Raw genomic sequence first — 18,413 nt, forward strand, 5'->3', positions numbered from 1 at the left:
GACTCAATGATTCTTTGCCCCCGAGTCTTCAACTCTGACTCGGAGACAACCTGAGGAACTGGGGGATAAACAATGGCCCCATCAATCACAACCTTGTCGGGATCTAAAGGAGAAAGATCCAAGTCGGGGGCAAGGACCCCGACCTGCTCCTTAAACACCCTCCAAGCCTCCTCAGATCCCTCAGCAATGGAGTCCTCCAACTCGGTGTAGGCAGTCCGAGCATTCAGCAAATCTTTTCTAACCCCCACAAGGTCCTCGAACAAGCTCTGGTAACTCTCCTGGGCAGTCTTCCTCAGACCCACCTCCATGTTGCACTGGGCCTGCAGCTTGCTCTCCTTCTCCCGAAGGCTATCTCTCTCCTCCCTCAATTTGGTAACTTCTTTCTTCATCTCCCTCTCATGCTCCTGATACATGAGAAGCCTTCTCTCTAGCTCTTCAACCTTCGAGGTTGAACCCAAAGAACTAAGAGGGGTCTTCTCAAAGATATCTAAGAGCTTGGTACAGACCCCCGCCGCCCTGATACTCTCCTCAGCAAGAGAGGTAAGGTGGTTCCGGACAGAAACATCATCCATACCTATACGAGTATGGGGATAGATGTATTTCCGGATGAATGCAGGAGCATCAATTTTAACCTCACCCTCCAAGGAAGAGCCAGGCTCCAAAGCCTTGTGCTTCTTCCTCTCTGGCTCAGGAGAAGGTCGGGGAGAGGGGGGCGGCTGAGAAGCAGATGAAGAAGAAATCACAATGGGTTCTGAAGGAGTCCCCAAATTTCGGAGAGGAGGGGGAGGAGGAGAGATAACTGCCCTGGCACCACCAGTCCTGGCCCGGGACCTCGCTTTAGCTTCCTGTACCCTCTGGTAAGACTCACTCGAATTCCTCTTCGCCATCTCTGTAAAAGTAAGTAATAGCCGATAGATTAGACAAGTCGGAAAAACAAGTCAGACAAGTCAGAAATCTAATAAACAAATAAAAGCCACCTAGTTGTGCCTGGACAAAGGTCGGAGACCCCTGGAGAAACTTTTTAGTGTCCAAATATGGGGCCCTCCCCCACACTTCTCGGAGGAACCCCACAATGGCTACCTCCACTTCACCCAGGTCATCCAGGCCATATTTCTCACAAGGGGAGGCCTCCAGCCAATATAGAGGAAAGCGAGGAGAAGAGTTATCATCCAGGAAAAAGGGGTGGTGACCCTCTACAGCTTGCACTTTAAAAAAGTAATTTTTGAAGTCATGAAAAGATTCATCAAAAAGGGTGAAAACCCTCCGACCTTGGATAGCTCGAAAGGACACCCATTGTTGTTTATTATTTTGCCCACTAAAGGGCTTGGTCATATGGAAGAGATAGAAAAAAAATTCTCAAAGAAGTCAGAAATTCCAGGGCATGGCTGATGAACTGGTAAATTTTCAGAAAACCCCAGGAGTTGGGGTGAAGCTGAGTAGGAGCAACTTGGCAGTGGCGTAAAACATCAATTTCAAAGTCAGAAAATGGAAGAAAAACACCCAAACGGGTAATCATGCTCTCGTACATGAAGAAGAAATGAGGGGCCGCCTCAGTGGCCCTCCCAAAACACACCCGGTCCTCCGGACTCGGGGCCACTAACTCATATTTTGGCTCATCCTCCTCAGACGTACAAAGCCGGTGATGAGTGCGAAAGTGGGTGATAAATTCGGCATCAACCAAAGGTTCCTTTCCTAATACAGTGACGTCGACCCATTGAGCAAGAATGTCTACAGAGGCCATTATTTTTTCCTAAAAGGTGAGAAAAACCTACAAAGGAAAAAGAAAAAGAAAAATAAAAAACATGGTCTCTAAGGGGAATACGGAGTCAGAACCTACAAACCAACTTCTCTCTAAACATGCAAGCCAGAAACATTTTTTCGTAGAAAAAAGAAGAAAGGACTAACCTTTGTTTGGGTGTGAAGGAAAGGAAGATGAAAGCCTTCGAACAGAGGTTGCACCACGAGCAAGTAAAGTAGAAGAGAAAATTTTAAATCGCAGAAATGAAACAACGAAGGAGAGGAAAAGTATTTATAAACATACTAGGGGCATAATGGTAAAAGTGGAGCAGTCATTAATAAGAATGCACCGTTACCAAGGCCATCAATCCCTACGCAAATCCCTAATGGACGCGACCCTTGATTAGACGTAACTGTAAGAACCAAAAGGTCACGAAAAGTCACGTCGGTTACAGACCATCACGTCGGTCCTCCAAACAAGTCGGCTACGACCCCGAGTAGAATACTCGAACCCAAATCTTGAAGAGAAATTGGGCTCGAGTAGGGGCACTGTTCATACCCTGGCCCAACGCTAAGGCCCAGGATCCAAGTAAAAAGGTCCAACCCAAAAGAGTTGAGCCTTTCATTACACCAACCAGATACCACGAAGTCGGCTATCTTCACGACTTGCTATAAAGAAGTCGGTACGAGGACTAGCTGGCAGATAAACCCTCCCTCAAAAGGATAACTGCCCCTAGAATCTCTCTAACCACTTCCAGGAGCCATATCTCAACCTCCCTAAGATAAAGGGACGGTTATTCCCCTTGAAAGGCGGAACTACTTCAACGGTGGTTATGGGTTTATCCCTATAAATACACTGACACTTCTCAGGTATCTCAGAAGCCCAATACTCTCTAGACCTGTTTTGCTCCTCTTGTTGACTTTGGCATCGGAGTGTCTTTGCAGGTACCACCCCCCTCTCCTCTCATGAACAAGTCGGACGGAGCCAGTGGATCGTCCACCCACTTGCAGGCCTCCTCTTTCATACGTTTGGGCCAACCAACACCATCTAGCCCATTAATCTCCGGTTACCCATCGTAACAACGGTAATAATCAAAAGCTCTAATTCTCTCTCTTAATACTAGAAAAAGGAGTAAAAATTTCATGTGTGTATATATACATTTATATAAATATTAATTTTTTAAAAAAAATAAAGAATTAAAAAAGTTTTATTTAAAAATTAATAAAAAAATCTAAAAATAAACAAATTATATTAAATATATATACAAATTAGTCAATAAATTATATATTAAAAATAAATTAAACTAAATATATACTTATTCATAAATATATAATAATTATTTTTAATAGTTAATTTCGGCCTGCGAATAATATTTTTGAAAATTATGACTCCCACTCCCCATAAGTTCTCTTTGTAATACTACTCTCTAATATCGAGAAGTGGGCTGGGCCATACCATTGAAACAGTAATCCAAGTTCCAAGCTCTTTCTCTCGTCTCGGCTCGTCTCATCTATCGGCTGTGTTACGGTTTATTCCAACCAGTTTCTTCCCAAGTCTTATTACGATCTGCTGTGCAGCATTCAGAATTGAGATCTCTTTGACCACGATCCAATGGTGAGTGATGACTTTTCCTCTTTCTCTCTGAAACAACTCGAGCTTAAAGTTTTGTAGCTCAAGTCACCATAAACAGATCTCTGAATCATTGTTTCGTCCTGAACGCAAATTATGACTGAGATACTACTACTTAGGTTTGTGATTTGAATTGCTTGCTATGGTGCTGCAACCTGAACTCAAAATCTTTATTTATTTATTCACTTTTAAAGTTCTGGTAATTTTTTTCTTCATAGCCTGACCTGCGTATTATGGATCTGATTTGAACTTTTGTTTATATAGTTGGCATGTGATGTTAAAAATGTTTGATCAATTGTGGATTTAGTGTTGAATTCCTTTTAGAGTTAGCTTGATTGAGATGATAAATTTCATAATCTTGTATCAAGCAAATGGAGTCACCAGAAAACCCTTGATCTACTGGTTTTCCCTTGCCTTCGTCGTCTTTGTTCAAATTGGCATTTTCTTCCATAAAATAATTAACTTTGTTATTTCTGCGTGCATTTTTGTTTCAACTATACTGGAATAATTCATCATTTTGGATTTGATTGTACTAATACTCTCAAACTTGTCTTATTTTCTTTGCGATGGGTTATCAGATAATGATTTTTCGTTTATGTCCAGCTTACTCATTAATTAAGCCTTAGCAATTTCCGGTTCAGCAATGATTTTTCATGTTTAGGCAGTCAATTATGAAGGTTATTTTCACATTTTATTTTTTACTAGGATTACATGTGTACTGGTCATACTTGTATTTTATAGTAACCTGCTTTTGAAATTTGGAACCCTAATACTTGAATAGAAGCAGATTGCTATGTTCTTTTTTCCATCCGTCTTTCTATAATAAAGCTTTGTGCCGGTGTGCGGTCAGGGGGTGCGGTTTTATACCATGAAAATTCTTTATGCATTTCCAATTTGAGCATATTCCTCTCTTAAATGTAGATACACTTTGTGCTGCTCATTAGCCGTCAAGGGAAGGTCAGACTGACAAAATGGTATTCACCTTACACTCAGAAGGAAAGAAGTAAGGTAATAACCTATGGCTTGTTAAGTTCAGGATAGTTTGCTAACCTCCTGTGTTTCTTCTATATTTGTTACTTTGATGATTGATAGGTGTAGTTCATTCTTGCATGCATGATGTACTATTATCATTATTTCATCCTTGAAACATCTCTTTTTGCCCATTAGCTATTTCTTGATATATGAATTTTAGAATTTACATGTCATCTATTCTTGAAAAAGGTAATCCGTGAGCTCAGTGGAGTGATCCTTACCCGTGCACCCAAGCTATGTAATTTTGTAGAATGGAGAGGATATAAAGTTGTTTACAAAAGGTATTCAAACAAAACGATTCAACGCTTTGTGTTATATTGCTACTCCTTTCCAATGAACCCTTCTGTCTTGGCTTGATGTTTAGTTGAAAATGTTCCAAATTCTCCTGCAGGTATGCTAGTCTGTATTTTTGCATGTGTATTGATGAAGATGACAATGAATTAGAAGTTCTTGAAATAATTCATCATTACGTGGAGATTCTTGATCGGTATTTTGGCAGTGTGAGTTCTCATCAAAGCTTTAACTTTTGAATACTACTATCTAATTTCCTAGTGGAAGTATTCCCATTCTGTTTCGGAAGATATAGCGTTTTCTCATATCTTTCTAATTCAGTAATGCTTGCATCACCATATGCAGGTCTGTGAACTGGACTTGATATTCAACTTCCACAAGGTTTGTCCCCACAACTCCATGTCATGATTTATGTTAATAAACAAATAAATTGTAAGAATAATTAGTTATTTCCATTGATTCTTCAAGGTGGCCACCCTGAATTTAGGGGTGGTAACGGGGCGGGTAGGGGCGGGTTTTTGCTCTACTCGACCCCGCCCCGCCGTACAACAATCCGCATAGAACCCGTCCCGCTTCAACCCGCGGGTAGTAAAACGTTAAACCCTAACCCGCCCTTGCGGGTACTCGCCTCGTCCCTACCCGCCCCTATAATTATTAAAATCTAATAAATAAAATAAAATTTTAAAATTTATATAACTATCATCACATACATAACATAAATTAAAGAAAAAATTTAAATATGATACAATATTATTAATCATTTACTAATTATTTTACATATATTATATATATTATATATTAAAATTATATATATATTATATATATAGCGGGACGGGTATTACCTAAACCCGGCCCGCCCCCGCCCTCCCAAAAACCCGCCCCGCTAAAAACCTGCCCCGGTGCAGGACGGGGCGGGGTGGGTACCCGCGGGTTCGGGTGGTATTGCCATCCCTACCTGAACTAAGAGTAATTGAGCATCAATTGTTATTTATATTAACTGCTTTTTTTTTCTTGTGTGAAAGGTAATGTCACTTCTGATTCTTTGTTTTTTATATTTTAAAGGCCTATTATATACTCGATGAACTTCTAATTGCCGGCGAACTTCAAGAGTCAAGCAAGAAAACCGTTGCCCGATTGATAGCAGCACAGGTATGTGAAGGTCTTTAGTTTCTGCTTTAGAAAAATTTTGATCCGCAGTTTCTTTCTCAATTTTTAATGCAAATTTTGTATGATATTGGCTTCCAGGATTCATTGGTGGAGACTGCAAAGGAGGAAGCTAGTTCAATAAGCAACATAATTGCACAAGCCACCAAATGAGAGAGATCTAATGTTACACTTTCTTCATGCACGTATGTCTATCTCTATGTATCGATTATATTCGTGTTATTGGTGAATTTGTTTTACTTTCGAGCTTCTAGACCCGAGTTGCGGTCTTGTGGTGGCAATTTCAAGTTAGTGCAAGTGTGATCTGCCTATTATTGGGAGTTACCCCCTTTGTTTGAGGAATAGTAGACTTTTACTGTATATTGTTTTGAGATTGAAATTATATTGATTGTTCATAATTTGTTAGTGCTATCTTTCGTTCTTCCATGTCAAATTGAATTGTTTGAGGGAAAATGAAATTACTGCCAAGTGAAACAACAGAACAAGTGTAGTAGTTTTAAATTTAATCTTGAAAAATGTACGCGGCACTAATTCGAGTGTCGTTAATTTAATTATGGAAAACAGTTGTATGTGTTGTAAAATAAATAAGGAAGATAAAATAGATATAAAATAAAGAAGCGTAAATAGATAATTTTAATATTAGTATTCATCAATATAATTATCTTAATATAATGAAGATGATTTATATATATCTATTAATATAGTGTAGCAATTTATTTGTAAAAGAGAGAAAGAGAGGAACAGTATAAAGAAAGAGAGAAAGTGATTTTATTATTGTTGTGTATATTATTCCTCAGATTGCTTCTTTATTTATAGGCATGTGAAGTTTACATTTTCAACTTTATTAATTTTGGTTTGTCTTAAGAAGTTGAGTCCTTTAGTATTGAAAACAAAATCAGCCGCCCATATTAATGGGCATTCATTTTGATCTTATCACACCATTTCCCCTTATGCCCATTTAGAATTATGCCTCGTTAAAACTTTACTAAAAAAAATCCAATGGGAAAAAACTTCAGTGAAGGAAAAAGAGTATAATATTATTTGTGATAGAGATTGTCTCATTAAAAACCTTGTAAAAAAAAAAACCTAATAGAAAAAAAATTGACCAAGGAAAAAAAAGTACATTATCATCTTTTTGTCGACATCATTTAATATCTCGAAATCGGCGCATCCCAATCTGATGTACCAATTTTTCAAAGGAGGATTTTGAAAGTGACATTGTAAATAAATCTACCAGATTATTGTTTGAGCAGATCTATTGGACATCAATTGTTCCTTGATTTTGAAGATCATGAGTGAAGAAGAATTTGGAAGAAATATGTTTTGTTCTATCACATTTGATATATCCGCCTTTAAGTTGAGCAATACATGCTGTATTATCTTCAAACAGGACAGTTGGAGCTATCTTATGATTAATTAGACCACATGATGACAGAATACATTGGATCAAACTCGAGGTAAGCATCAAAGTGGTCCCTGAAGTTACCCTCGAGGCTCAAAGTAATCCCTGAACTTAAAAATTTGTTGAGATCGTCCCTGAAGTTGATCTCCGGTACTCATAGTGGTCCTTCTGGTGAATTTCGTCCAGCTGGCGCAATCGAAAAGCTGACCTGGCGTCGTTGGTGACACGTTAGCAGCGCAACGGCTAGCTGATGTGGCGCAGTAAACATTTTGGACTCAATTTGGTCCCTACTTTTAGGTTAAAAATCCTAACCCCAATTGACTCTCTTCTCCTCTCTTCTCCATCGCACACGCTGTTCTCCTCTACTCTCCATCACACTTTTCACTCTTCATTTCTCCCTTCGATCGTTATCTTTCTCTGCGTCTATTGGATTCCGTAAACGATGATGTCCCCGAACAAATTCCCGACAGATCGAGGCTCTCCTCCTCAACCTCTAAGGTAAAATTGTATCTCAAGAGAAAAACCTAAAATTCTCCCCATTTCTCTAATATTTTGCTTTTGGATATGCACATTATTAAATGGTTATTTCTAATTTGTGGCAATATTTATTATTATTGGGTTTTATCCTGTGACAATGGAATAGGAGATTTCTGCTTTATGGTGTTTTTTAGTGCGCCAATGTTTTAGCATTTGATTGTAGTTGTTATCTTAATGTTTCAGTTGTTTTAAGAACTCGGTTGTAGCCACTGGTTCAAACTTTTTATGATGATCATTCCTACCTTACCATGCTGTCTAATATGTAATAGATTAGTTTGATTTGTGTTTGTAGTTGGCTCAATGCTAGTATGTTACTGTGACACATTGACACAGTTGACAAGATAATATTCGGAATCAGTGTGGATTGTGGACAAATTTGGTGTATCATTTACTGTAGGAAAGACATGACTATCTAGTTTTATGTGACTTATCAATTAATAATGATAATATAAGAAAGTCTTGGGTGGTCTGGTCTTGGGAGAACAAGATAGTGGATGCTAGATTAAGAAGATTATATTGGATGTTTGGTAGAAAAATATTTAAAAATGGGCGGTTCTAACTTGTAGACAAAATTAGTAAGAAGAGCTTGGATTTAGATGGTGTGTTTCAGTGTTTGTGGATATGGTTTCTGGTAAGATACAAAGATATTGTTTGATTTATGTAGTTGATGTGGTGCAGTAGGAAAAAGCTTTATTGTACTCAGGAATTTCTGAGTCTCGTGACATTCTACTATGCCATACTGATTAGTGACTGGGTTTGTTCTTAACGTGCTGATGATAATCTTCCGTTTGTAGACAAACACCATTGCAAATTATTCATGTTGCTGCAAATTTCATGAGGATATGGTCGATATACTTCATGTATCGCTACTTAACCCAAAGTGGAGCTTCGATTGTTCTTTTCTTGTTTGCCTGCATAGCTCCTGCAGCAATCCTCTTTTTGATTTTGCAAAAGCCTTGGAAGGGCAGGCCACTTTCTAATACACAGGTAAATTTAACTGTTTTCATCTTAGGGTAGAGTGCTATATACAAACCAATACATTCATATCCAAAGGTTTTAGTGATATGAACAGTCCTTGACTAGTACCATTTGTTTTTCAGGTTGTGCCATCCATAATAAATGGTGCTATAACAGCACTGTATTTTGTCTTGTGGGGAAAGGGACTGAGATCATGTGGACCAATTAGGTTGGTTTTAGTATGCTTGGAGAAAATTTTAGTTTGTAAGATTAGTGTGCCATATTATTAGTCTTTAACTATGTCTTTTTACTCATGCAGCATCTTGAATGAAATTCATTCGCATAGAACCCTGATAACTGATTTACAGTTTGTCATTGACCAATTGTTGTCAGCTGCCATCATTATATAGTTATTTCTTCATTATATTAGTATTGCGCATGTTGAGTGATGCTTGAAATCAGATTTTTAATTTTTTATTTATGAACTTAACATAGTTATTCTCTTTCTTACTAATTCAGAGCAATACTGTCTAAGTATTCTGGTGCTGTCCTTGGGGTACTATCTGCACTGTTATATGGGAGGAAAAGCAATTTGTGGAAAAAGGTGAAACTTTCAGATTGTAACATTCATAGATATATCATACAAATGTGGTCTCATGATGCTTCCAAATGATCGTGGGTTGTTGGAGTTCCCAGCTGCGTTGCTAGCGCTAGCCATAACGTGTGGTTTTCAAAGATGAAGAAGACACTGAAGACTCACCTCTGGTGCGACGGAGAGTAGAGGAGAACAGCGTGTGCCATGGAGAAGAAAGGAGAAGAGAGTCAATTGGGGGTTAGGGTTTTTAACCTAAAATTAGGGACCAAATTGAGTCCAAAATGTTTACTGTGCCACGTCAGCTAGCCGTTGCGCTGCTAACGTGTCACCAACGACGCCAGGTCAGCTTTCCAGTTGTGCCAGCTGGACGAAATTCACCAGAAGGACCACTATAAGTACCAGAGATCAACTTCAGGGACAATTACGACTAATTTTTAACTTCAGAGACTATTTTGATGCTTACCTCTTTATCTTGAGCCAAAAACACTCGCGACTTGCATCACATATCGCTAGTATTTCAGCATGATTAGAGGAGGTTGCTGTTATCGTCTGTTTCATGGACCTCCATGACACCATATGTAGATAGATATCCTGTTTGAGATATCCCTTTGTGTGGATCAGACAAGTATCCTGTATCTGTATAGCCAACTAGTTGTGACTTGGATTTATATGGATAAAACAATCCCATATCAACTGTTCCATGAAGATATCGAAAGATTTATTTAATTCCATTCCAATATCTTCTAGTTGGAGGGAAACTATAACTTGCTAATAAATTCACCGCAAATGATATGTCAGGTCGTGTATTATTAGCAAGATACATTAGCGCTCCAATGGCACTAAGATATGGTACTTCACGACCAAGGATATCTTCATTTTCTTCCTTAGGACGAAATTGATCCTTTTCCACATCCAAAGATCTTACGATCATTGGGGTACTTAATGGATGCGATTTATCCATATAAAATCTCTTCAAGATCTTTTCTATGTATGTTGTTTGATGAATAAAGATCCAATTTTTTGTATGCTCGATCTGCAGGCCGAGACAAAATTTAGTCTTTCCAAGATCTTTCATCTTGAACTCTTCTTTTAGAGTTTTTTATAATGGTTGCAATCTATTCAGGAGTTCCAATGATATTTAAATCATCAACATACACTGCAATTATAATGAATCCAGATATAGATTTCTTTATGAAAACACATGGGCAGATATCATCATTCTTGAATTTGTTTTTGGCCAAATACTCAGTAAGACGATTATACCACATTCATCCAGATTGCTTTAGACCATATAAAGATATTTGCAATTTGACTGAGTATAACCCCTTTGAATATTCATTAGATGGTTTAGATATCTTTAATCCTTCAGGGACTTTCATATAGATATCACGATCTAATGATCCGTATAAGGAGGCAGTTACCACATCCATTAAATGCATATGTAGTTTATAGTATGCGGATAAACTGAGCAAATAATGCAATGTTATTGCATCCACTACAAGGGACACATGTTTCTTCATAATCTATGTCGAGACTTTGTGAAAAATCTTGTACCACAAGTCGAATTTTGTAGCGTACAACTTCATTTTTCTCATTTCTTTTTCTCACAAATACCCATCTGTATCCAACAGGTTTTACATCTTATTGTGTATGGATTACAGGTCCAAAGACTTCACATTTTGCAAGTGAGTCTAATTCAACCTTCATAGCTTCTTCCAATTTTGGCCAATCATTCCTTTGTCGATATTCTTCGACTGTTCTTGGCTCAAGATGCTTACTTTCAAGCATAATATTCAATGCCACATTATATGCAAATATTTCATTGACAATTGTCTTATTTCGTTCTCATTTTTCTCCTGTAAAGACATAATTTATCGAGATCTCGTTATTCTCACAATTTTCAGGTACCTGAACGTCTTCTAGCGTTAAAACTTTATCAGAATTTTGGACAACTGCAGGTGTCTTTACTATGTATTTTTCAACAGGAATAGTATTTACCTTTTTTCTTTTTTGAAGATTTTTGTCTTTAGAACCGTCAGGTCTACCACGCTTCTGGTGTGAATTTATTTCAGTGGCCACTTGTCCAACTGGACATCAATTCGAATTGGGGCATTTTCAGCTTGTATATAAGATTTAGTTATCCTCTTTGTATCAGAAGATGCATCAGGTAATTCATTTGTTATTCTTTGTAAATGTATGATCTTTTGAACTTCTACTTCACATTATCCTGATTGAGGATCTAAATGCATTAAGGATGATGCATTCCAATTAAGTTCCTTTTCATGAAGCTTATTCTCTCCCCCTAATGTTGGAAATTTTGATTCATTAAAATGACAATCTGCAAATCAGAATTTAAATACATCTCCAGTTTGTATCTCAAGATACCTATAGAGGGAGAATCATATCCAACATATATCCCCAATTTTTTTGGGGTCCCATTTTGGTGCGAGAAAGTGGTGCAATGGGAACATATATCGCACATCCGAATATTCTTAAATGAAAAACATTTGGCTGCTGGCTAAAAGCTAAATAGTCAAAGTTGGAAGATTTGTTCTCATAAGTAAGGGTCTAGCAATTAATTGGAGGCGTTTAATAAGTGATTCTGCTAATCCATTTTGTGTGTGACCATGAGCTACTGGATGTTCGACGCTTATTCCGTTAGCCATACAATAAGCATCAAAGGCTTGGGAAGTAAATTCACCAGCATTATCAAAACAAATTGCTTTGATTGGATTTTCTGAAAACTGTGATTTTAATCGAATAATTTGAGCAAGTAATCTCGCAAACGCTAGGTTGCGAGAAGATAACAAGCACACACATGTGACTATCTCAAAAATGCGTCTATTAGGACCATAAAATATCTAAAAGATCCACGTGGTGGATGAATAGGTCTACATATATCGCCTTGAATCCTTTCTAGGAATTCAGGAGACTCAAATCCAATTTTTATTGGTGATGGCCTTAAAATTAACTTTTCCTGAGAACATGCAGCACAATAAAATTCACTAGCTTTAAGAATCTTTTGGTTCTTTAGTGAATGTCCATGGGAGTTTTCAATAATTTTTCGCATCATGGTTGTTCCCGGATGACCCAATCGATCATGCCAAGTTATGAATTCATTTGGGCTAGTAAACTTCTGGTTTACAATGGCACGTGATTCAATTGCACTAATTTTAGTATAATATAACCTAGATGAAAGTGAGGATAACTTTTCTAATATAACCTTTTTATTTGAATAATGAGTTGTGATATACAAGTACTCATGATTTCTCTCATTCATTATTTCAATATGATATCTATTTCGGCGAATATCTTTAAAACTCAATAAGTTCCTTAGAGATTTAGTAGAAAATAGTGCATTATTTATTATAAATTTTGTTCCTCTAGGAAACAAAATTATAGCTCTTCCGGAGCCTTCTATCAAATTGTCTGAGTCAATAATAATATTAATATATTCTTCTTTTGGCATAAGATGAGTAAAATATATATTACTTTTGAGAATAGTATGCAAACTTGCACTATCTGCAAGACAAACATCTTCACTATATGTCCTTACCATTTTCTTCAAAGACAAATAATAATAATAATAAAATGAGTAGAAGTATGTGCACAGTAAAATTATTTTCTTGATTTTTTTTAAGATATACTGTACATAGTATCATATAATAAAAAATTTATTATTATTATTTTATAACTTGGCATATTTAGTAATTTTAAAATTCATAAATATTTTATTAAACATTATTTATATACATCATACTTGAAATTCAGATGCATAGAAAATAAAACTTAACAAGAAATTTTTTACATTATTTATTTATATGAATACTTAATAATCCCACATATTAAACTATTTCATCATTAATCAAATGACCAATATTTCTTTTACGATCCTCAAAGAAATCAGATACTTCATAATGAGTGGTGTAATTTTCAGCAGCATCATTTGAAACAAAATTCGTTTCCTTTCTTTTGTCATCCTTTTTCAAAGATGTTTGATAAAAATTGACTAGGTGCCTTGGGGTACGACAGGTACGCGACCAATGGCCCTTTCCACCACAACGGAAACATTTATCCTCTGTCGATTTATTTTGCCCATTATTTCTTTCTTTATCTCACTTCTGGTGAGATCCTTTCTTGTGAACATAATTTTTCTTCCTTCCATAATTTTTCTTGTTGCCAAAACTTTGCTATTTACCTCTTCTGGGGTTATGATTTGCCGTATTTGCTTCAAGAAATGGGGCGGTGCCAGCTGTACGCGCTTCATGATTTTTTAAAAGTAACTCATTGTTGCATTCAGTAACAAGAAGGCAAGAAATTAACTCAGAATATTTTTTAAATCATTTTTCTCGATACTGCTGCTGTAGGAGCACATTCGAGGTATGGAAGGTTGAGAAAGTTTTCTCATATCATTATCAGATATCTTTTTCTCACATAATTTTATTCGTGAGGTGATTCGAAACATTACTGAATTATATTCATTTATGGATTTAAAATCATGTAGACGCAAGTGCGTCCATTCATATCGGGTTTGAGGAAGTATCACCGTCTTTTGATGATTATACATTTCTTCATGATCTTTCCACATATATGCAGGATCTTTTAATGTAAGATATTTATTTTTCAATCTTTCGTCAAGATGACGACGAAGGAAGATCATGGCTTGGGCTTTATCCTTTTGGGATGCATTATTTTCAACCTTAATGGTATCTCCAAGATCCATTGAATCAAGATGGATTTCAGCATCTAGTATCCATGATAAATCGTTGCAGATATATCAAAAGCATTAAATTCAAGATGAGAGAGTTTCGACATAATGAAAATTTATTACCTGAGCCTTCCTAAAATTTGATCAGAGTCTCGTGCTGATAACGTGTTGTAAAATAAATAAGGAAGATAAAATAGATATAAAATAAAGAAGCGTAAATAGATAACTTTAGTATTAATATTCACCAATATAATTATCTCAATATAATAGAAATGATTTATATGTATCTATTCATATATGTAGCAATTTATTTGTAAAAAGAAAGAGAGGAACCGTATAAAAAAAGAGAAAAAGTGATTTTATTATTGTTGTTGTGTATATTATTTCTCATATTGCTTCTCTATTTATAGGCATGTGATTTACATTTTCAACTTCATTAACTTTGATTTGCCTTGAGAAGTTGAGTCATTCAATATTGAAAAAAAACTCAGCAGCCCATATTAATGAGCATCTATTTTGATCTTATCACAACAATATGTTATTACTTTTGATCACTATATGATACTTGAAAAAGAAAAAAAAAAATCATATCACATCTTCTAATAAAGAGACAAACTAAAGAAACTACCATTAACAGTATTTAAAATATTCCGTTTAAGTCTTAAACGCAATTTGTTTTCATCAAATTAACATTAATTATATAAGAATTTAATTTTCATGTAAAAAAATTTTACATTATCAAAATGAACACTAATTATATAATACAAAGTATTGCATGTCTTTTTTACTGTTTCAACCCAATAAAAATAATTTTTCATGCATACATGAAAATAGAACATTATCTTATTCTTATAAAAGTTTTTAAAACTATACAAATCAAATTAAAATAAATTACATTTAGATTAATTAAACTCAAACCAAATCCCAAAACATAAAGAAAGAAAGGTTTTTGCTAATTAGGCTATAGGTTATCGAGTAAAAAAATTCATAAAAAAATTAAATTTCTTATACATTTATTATGTGAAAATTATTTTCAATATGAAAAAGTTGAGTGTTATGCATCTATATTCCATTCTGGTGCGTTATACAGGATTATGGGTCTGAAATATTATCTAAGCCAACAAACGGGGTGTATAATGCTTTCGGTGGCATCGGCTTTTGCGGAGAAGAAGGACGTGTGGCGCGCATTCATCAACATGCAGTGTGCGTGCTGTTTTTGGCAGAGACAACTTTTGCAAGGAAGAAGGACGCGTGTCATACTCCCATCAACACGCAGGGAGCGTGTTGCATACTTTTCCATAATTTTTGCAGAAATTCTCCCCACCTTTTTAAGAGATTTCATGCTGCTTTTCCAAAAATTTCCCAACAGACGAAGGCGTGTTGTCAGCTTGCCTGCATGCAGGAGACAAGCATGCTCTCCGGGAATATGCACTACTATTAGCTACTAATTTAGCTGTTGCTTATTATTATTATTATTATAGTCAATAACTTGTTAGCACTCAGTCAAAAATTAGTTATATTTTCAAACAAGTATAACCATGTGTATCAGAACTGATAGTATGAAATATACAATTTTTCACTCTCCTTCATTCTCTCAAAACATCTTCATCTTCTAACATGGTATCAGAAGAAAATCTAACACCTTTCGCATGTTAGGAAATTATTTTAATTTCCTAATTTGTTTGTGGACAATACATATATTAATTGTAATCACAAATTATGCTATTTCAAATTAAATGACTTATATAATGATGATCTCATTTATTGTTATAAATGCTAATTGAATAAGTCATTATTACTTTTGATTTGGAATTAAATGAGGATAAAACCAGATATTATCTTTTGTTCCTTAGATAATTGTCTTTTTGGATTTTAGATATATTATCTTTTGGGCTTTAGATACTATTTTATTTGGGTTTAAGGGTTTAATAGGTGCCATGCTCAAATATAAATAGGCCTACAGGGTTTCGGTCCCCAATACACCAAAACCGCCTTTGTTACTCTTTCCCCATCAAAAGAGTCACAATTCAACTGCCTAGGGATACAAAAGGTTTTGGTTGAAGAAGATCGAAAGAACCACAAGATCCAAATTCTTCCATCAGTTTTCTGACTTTTATGAGTAAAGGTATGCTTCCGCATTATGATATATTTTTGGTGATTTAATATGGATGATCTGGATTAACAAAATTAATTTATTCCAACAAGTGGTATCAAAGCCTTCATAATTTAATCATCGAAAATATTCAGTTTATTTTTTCTTATTATTACCGAATCAATATATATATATGTTGTTCACGTTATGAAATTGTTGCACGCATACGAGCTTATCTGCGTTGTGTGTGAGCGTCAATGTATATATATAAATTGGTTCGTATATACATACATATAAATTGGTTCGTACATGAAACGCTTCCATATATATCAGTGTTCTGAAAACCGAACCGGATCGGCCGGTTCGACCGGATTAACCGGGAACCGATCTTCTAGCCGGTTCGGTCGATGTGAAAAATCGTCTGACAAAAAATCGGTGTAAAAACCGGTCGAACCGGCAATTAACCGGTAAACCGATAAAACCGGTCGGTTTTTTAACGATTTTTAAAATTATAATTAAAAAAAAAAAAAAATGGATAATATAAAAGCCCAATTTCCCAATTCCCCTCCATCAGAAAAAACCCTAACCCACTGCGGCATTACCCCTTCCCCCTCTCTCTCGCTCTCTCTCTCTCAGCCAGCAGCTCCTCTTCTCTCTCAGCCAGCAGCCAGCAACCACTGCCTCCGCCGTCGCCGAACTCTTCTTGTCAGCAAGAGGGTGCCTCGCCGCCAGTAGTGACAAACAGAGGGTTAGCTTAAAGCTCTTTGCCGTCCATTCTCTTCTCCTCCACGTCGTGGCCTTTACCCTTGCAGATCGAAGCTCGTGGCCGTCTTCACTACATCGTCTTCGTCTTCTTCGTTGTGGACTTGCAGATCGAAGTGCGGTCAGTTGGATTCCTCCATCGTCTTCGTCTTCTTCGTCGTGAACTTGCTCAATCCTTGTCTCTGTCTCGTCGTTCCTCCCTTGCCGGTAGTTGAGTTTTGTTCTTTCCTCGCCGCCTGTTTCGCTCTTCCTTCGAAGTCAGATTGGTTCCTCTGTCCTCTGTAACTCTGCTTCATTTTTTTCTTTTGTTAATTTCTATGAATTTGAGTTTCTGTATTTTAATGATTCAAACTTATGTTTGCTTCAATTTATGGTTGCTTATTTTATTAGTTTTATTGAGGTACTGAAATCTTATTCTTGGTTGCTGTTTCTTTTACTTCTGAGTTAGTGTTGATAGTGGTATGATGGCCGAGTTTAGATTAATGGTGTAATTTTTGTCTCTGGATTCTCTGATTGATGAGGATTGCTGATTACTTGCAAGAACTTAGGGGAGAATAGTGATGTTGGCTTGTTGCTGCCTCTGTGTTAAGTGTTAACTGTTAAGTGTGTTAAGTTTTTGGTTTTTATAATTTTTATGAAATTAGAATAATTGTTGAGGGTTGATTTCAAGAAATATGGCATAATTTTGTTATGGTGTTTTACTGCTCTCCTGAATTTTGGAGAATTTTGATGATAGTTGTGGTGTTATGTTAAATTTTCTAAAATAATTTTATTGATGATTGAGGATATTTTTTTAAATATTTAAAATTATATATTTAAATTTTAATAATTTTATTTAATATTTAATTAAATCGGTTGAACTCCGGTTGAACTCCGGTCGAACCATTAAACCAGTGAACCAGTCACTCTACTGATTCAATGACCGGTCTGATTCTCGCAACCTTGATATATATGTACTGTTTTTGTTTGCGTTGAACTCGATTGAGTTTTCGGCTATTTATATATACATATATATAATATATATTATTTGCATTGAACCCGATTGCGTTTTCGGCCATTTATATATACATATATAATATATATATTCTTGCGTACAGATAGTGTAAAGCATGTTCTATTTTATTTTGTTTATAAAAATTGATAATTTCCTTTGAAATATTGATGGAGTATTAATTTGGTGTAAAAATTAATTGATTATTCCTAAAGGATATAAGGATTAATATGTATATGTCACTTATGCGAATATTAATCGATGCAAAAGGAAATTTATATTTGGCCAAGTTATGTGTACATATTAATAATATTTGAATAATAAAAAAAATATATATTATTTAATTATTACATAAAGAAACTAGTAACAATTTAAATTAGTATACCCATCTATTTTATAAAAATTTAGTTTTAGAATAAATTGATTGAACATTATGCTGCCAAAGTAGCCTCTTTTGTGAAAATTGATTTATTTAAAATATTAGAAATATGATGATATGTAATTCATGCGAATAT

At 35.7% G+C, this 18,413-nt stretch overlaps 2 protein-coding genes across 2 annotated transcripts; both read left to right on the forward strand.

The window, feature by feature from the left end:
• Positions 1-3,140: 3,140 nt before the first annotated feature.
• Positions 3,141-6,265, forward strand: LOC107604791 (AP-1 complex subunit sigma-1). The gene is made up of 7 exons (XM_016306482.3): positions 3,141-3,352; positions 4,289-4,375; positions 4,589-4,680; positions 4,791-4,899; positions 5,036-5,071; positions 5,753-5,839; positions 5,936-6,265. Exons 1-7 carry the CDS (start codon positions 3,350-3,352, stop codon positions 6,005-6,007), a joined length of 486 nt encoding a protein of 161 aa, XP_016161968.1. The 5' UTR covers positions 3,141-3,349; the 3' UTR covers positions 6,008-6,265.
• Positions 6,266-7,698: 1,433 nt separating this feature from the next.
• On the forward strand, positions 7,699-9,423 carry LOC107647205 (uncharacterized). The gene is made up of 4 exons (XM_021105598.2): positions 7,699-7,754; positions 8,588-8,780; positions 8,894-8,979; positions 9,270-9,423. Exons 1-4 carry the CDS (start codon positions 7,699-7,701, stop codon positions 9,421-9,423), a joined length of 489 nt encoding a protein of 162 aa, XP_020961257.2.
• Positions 9,424-18,413: the final 8,990 nt, after the last annotated feature.

Source organism: Arachis ipaensis, chromosome B6 (genome assembly GCF_059453495.1).
Source record: "Arachis ipaensis isolate K30076 ecotype BB chromosome B6, ASM5945349v1, whole genome shotgun sequence".
In the NCBI taxonomy this organism is placed as follows: domain Eukaryota; kingdom Viridiplantae; phylum Streptophyta; class Magnoliopsida; order Fabales; family Fabaceae; genus Arachis; species Arachis ipaensis.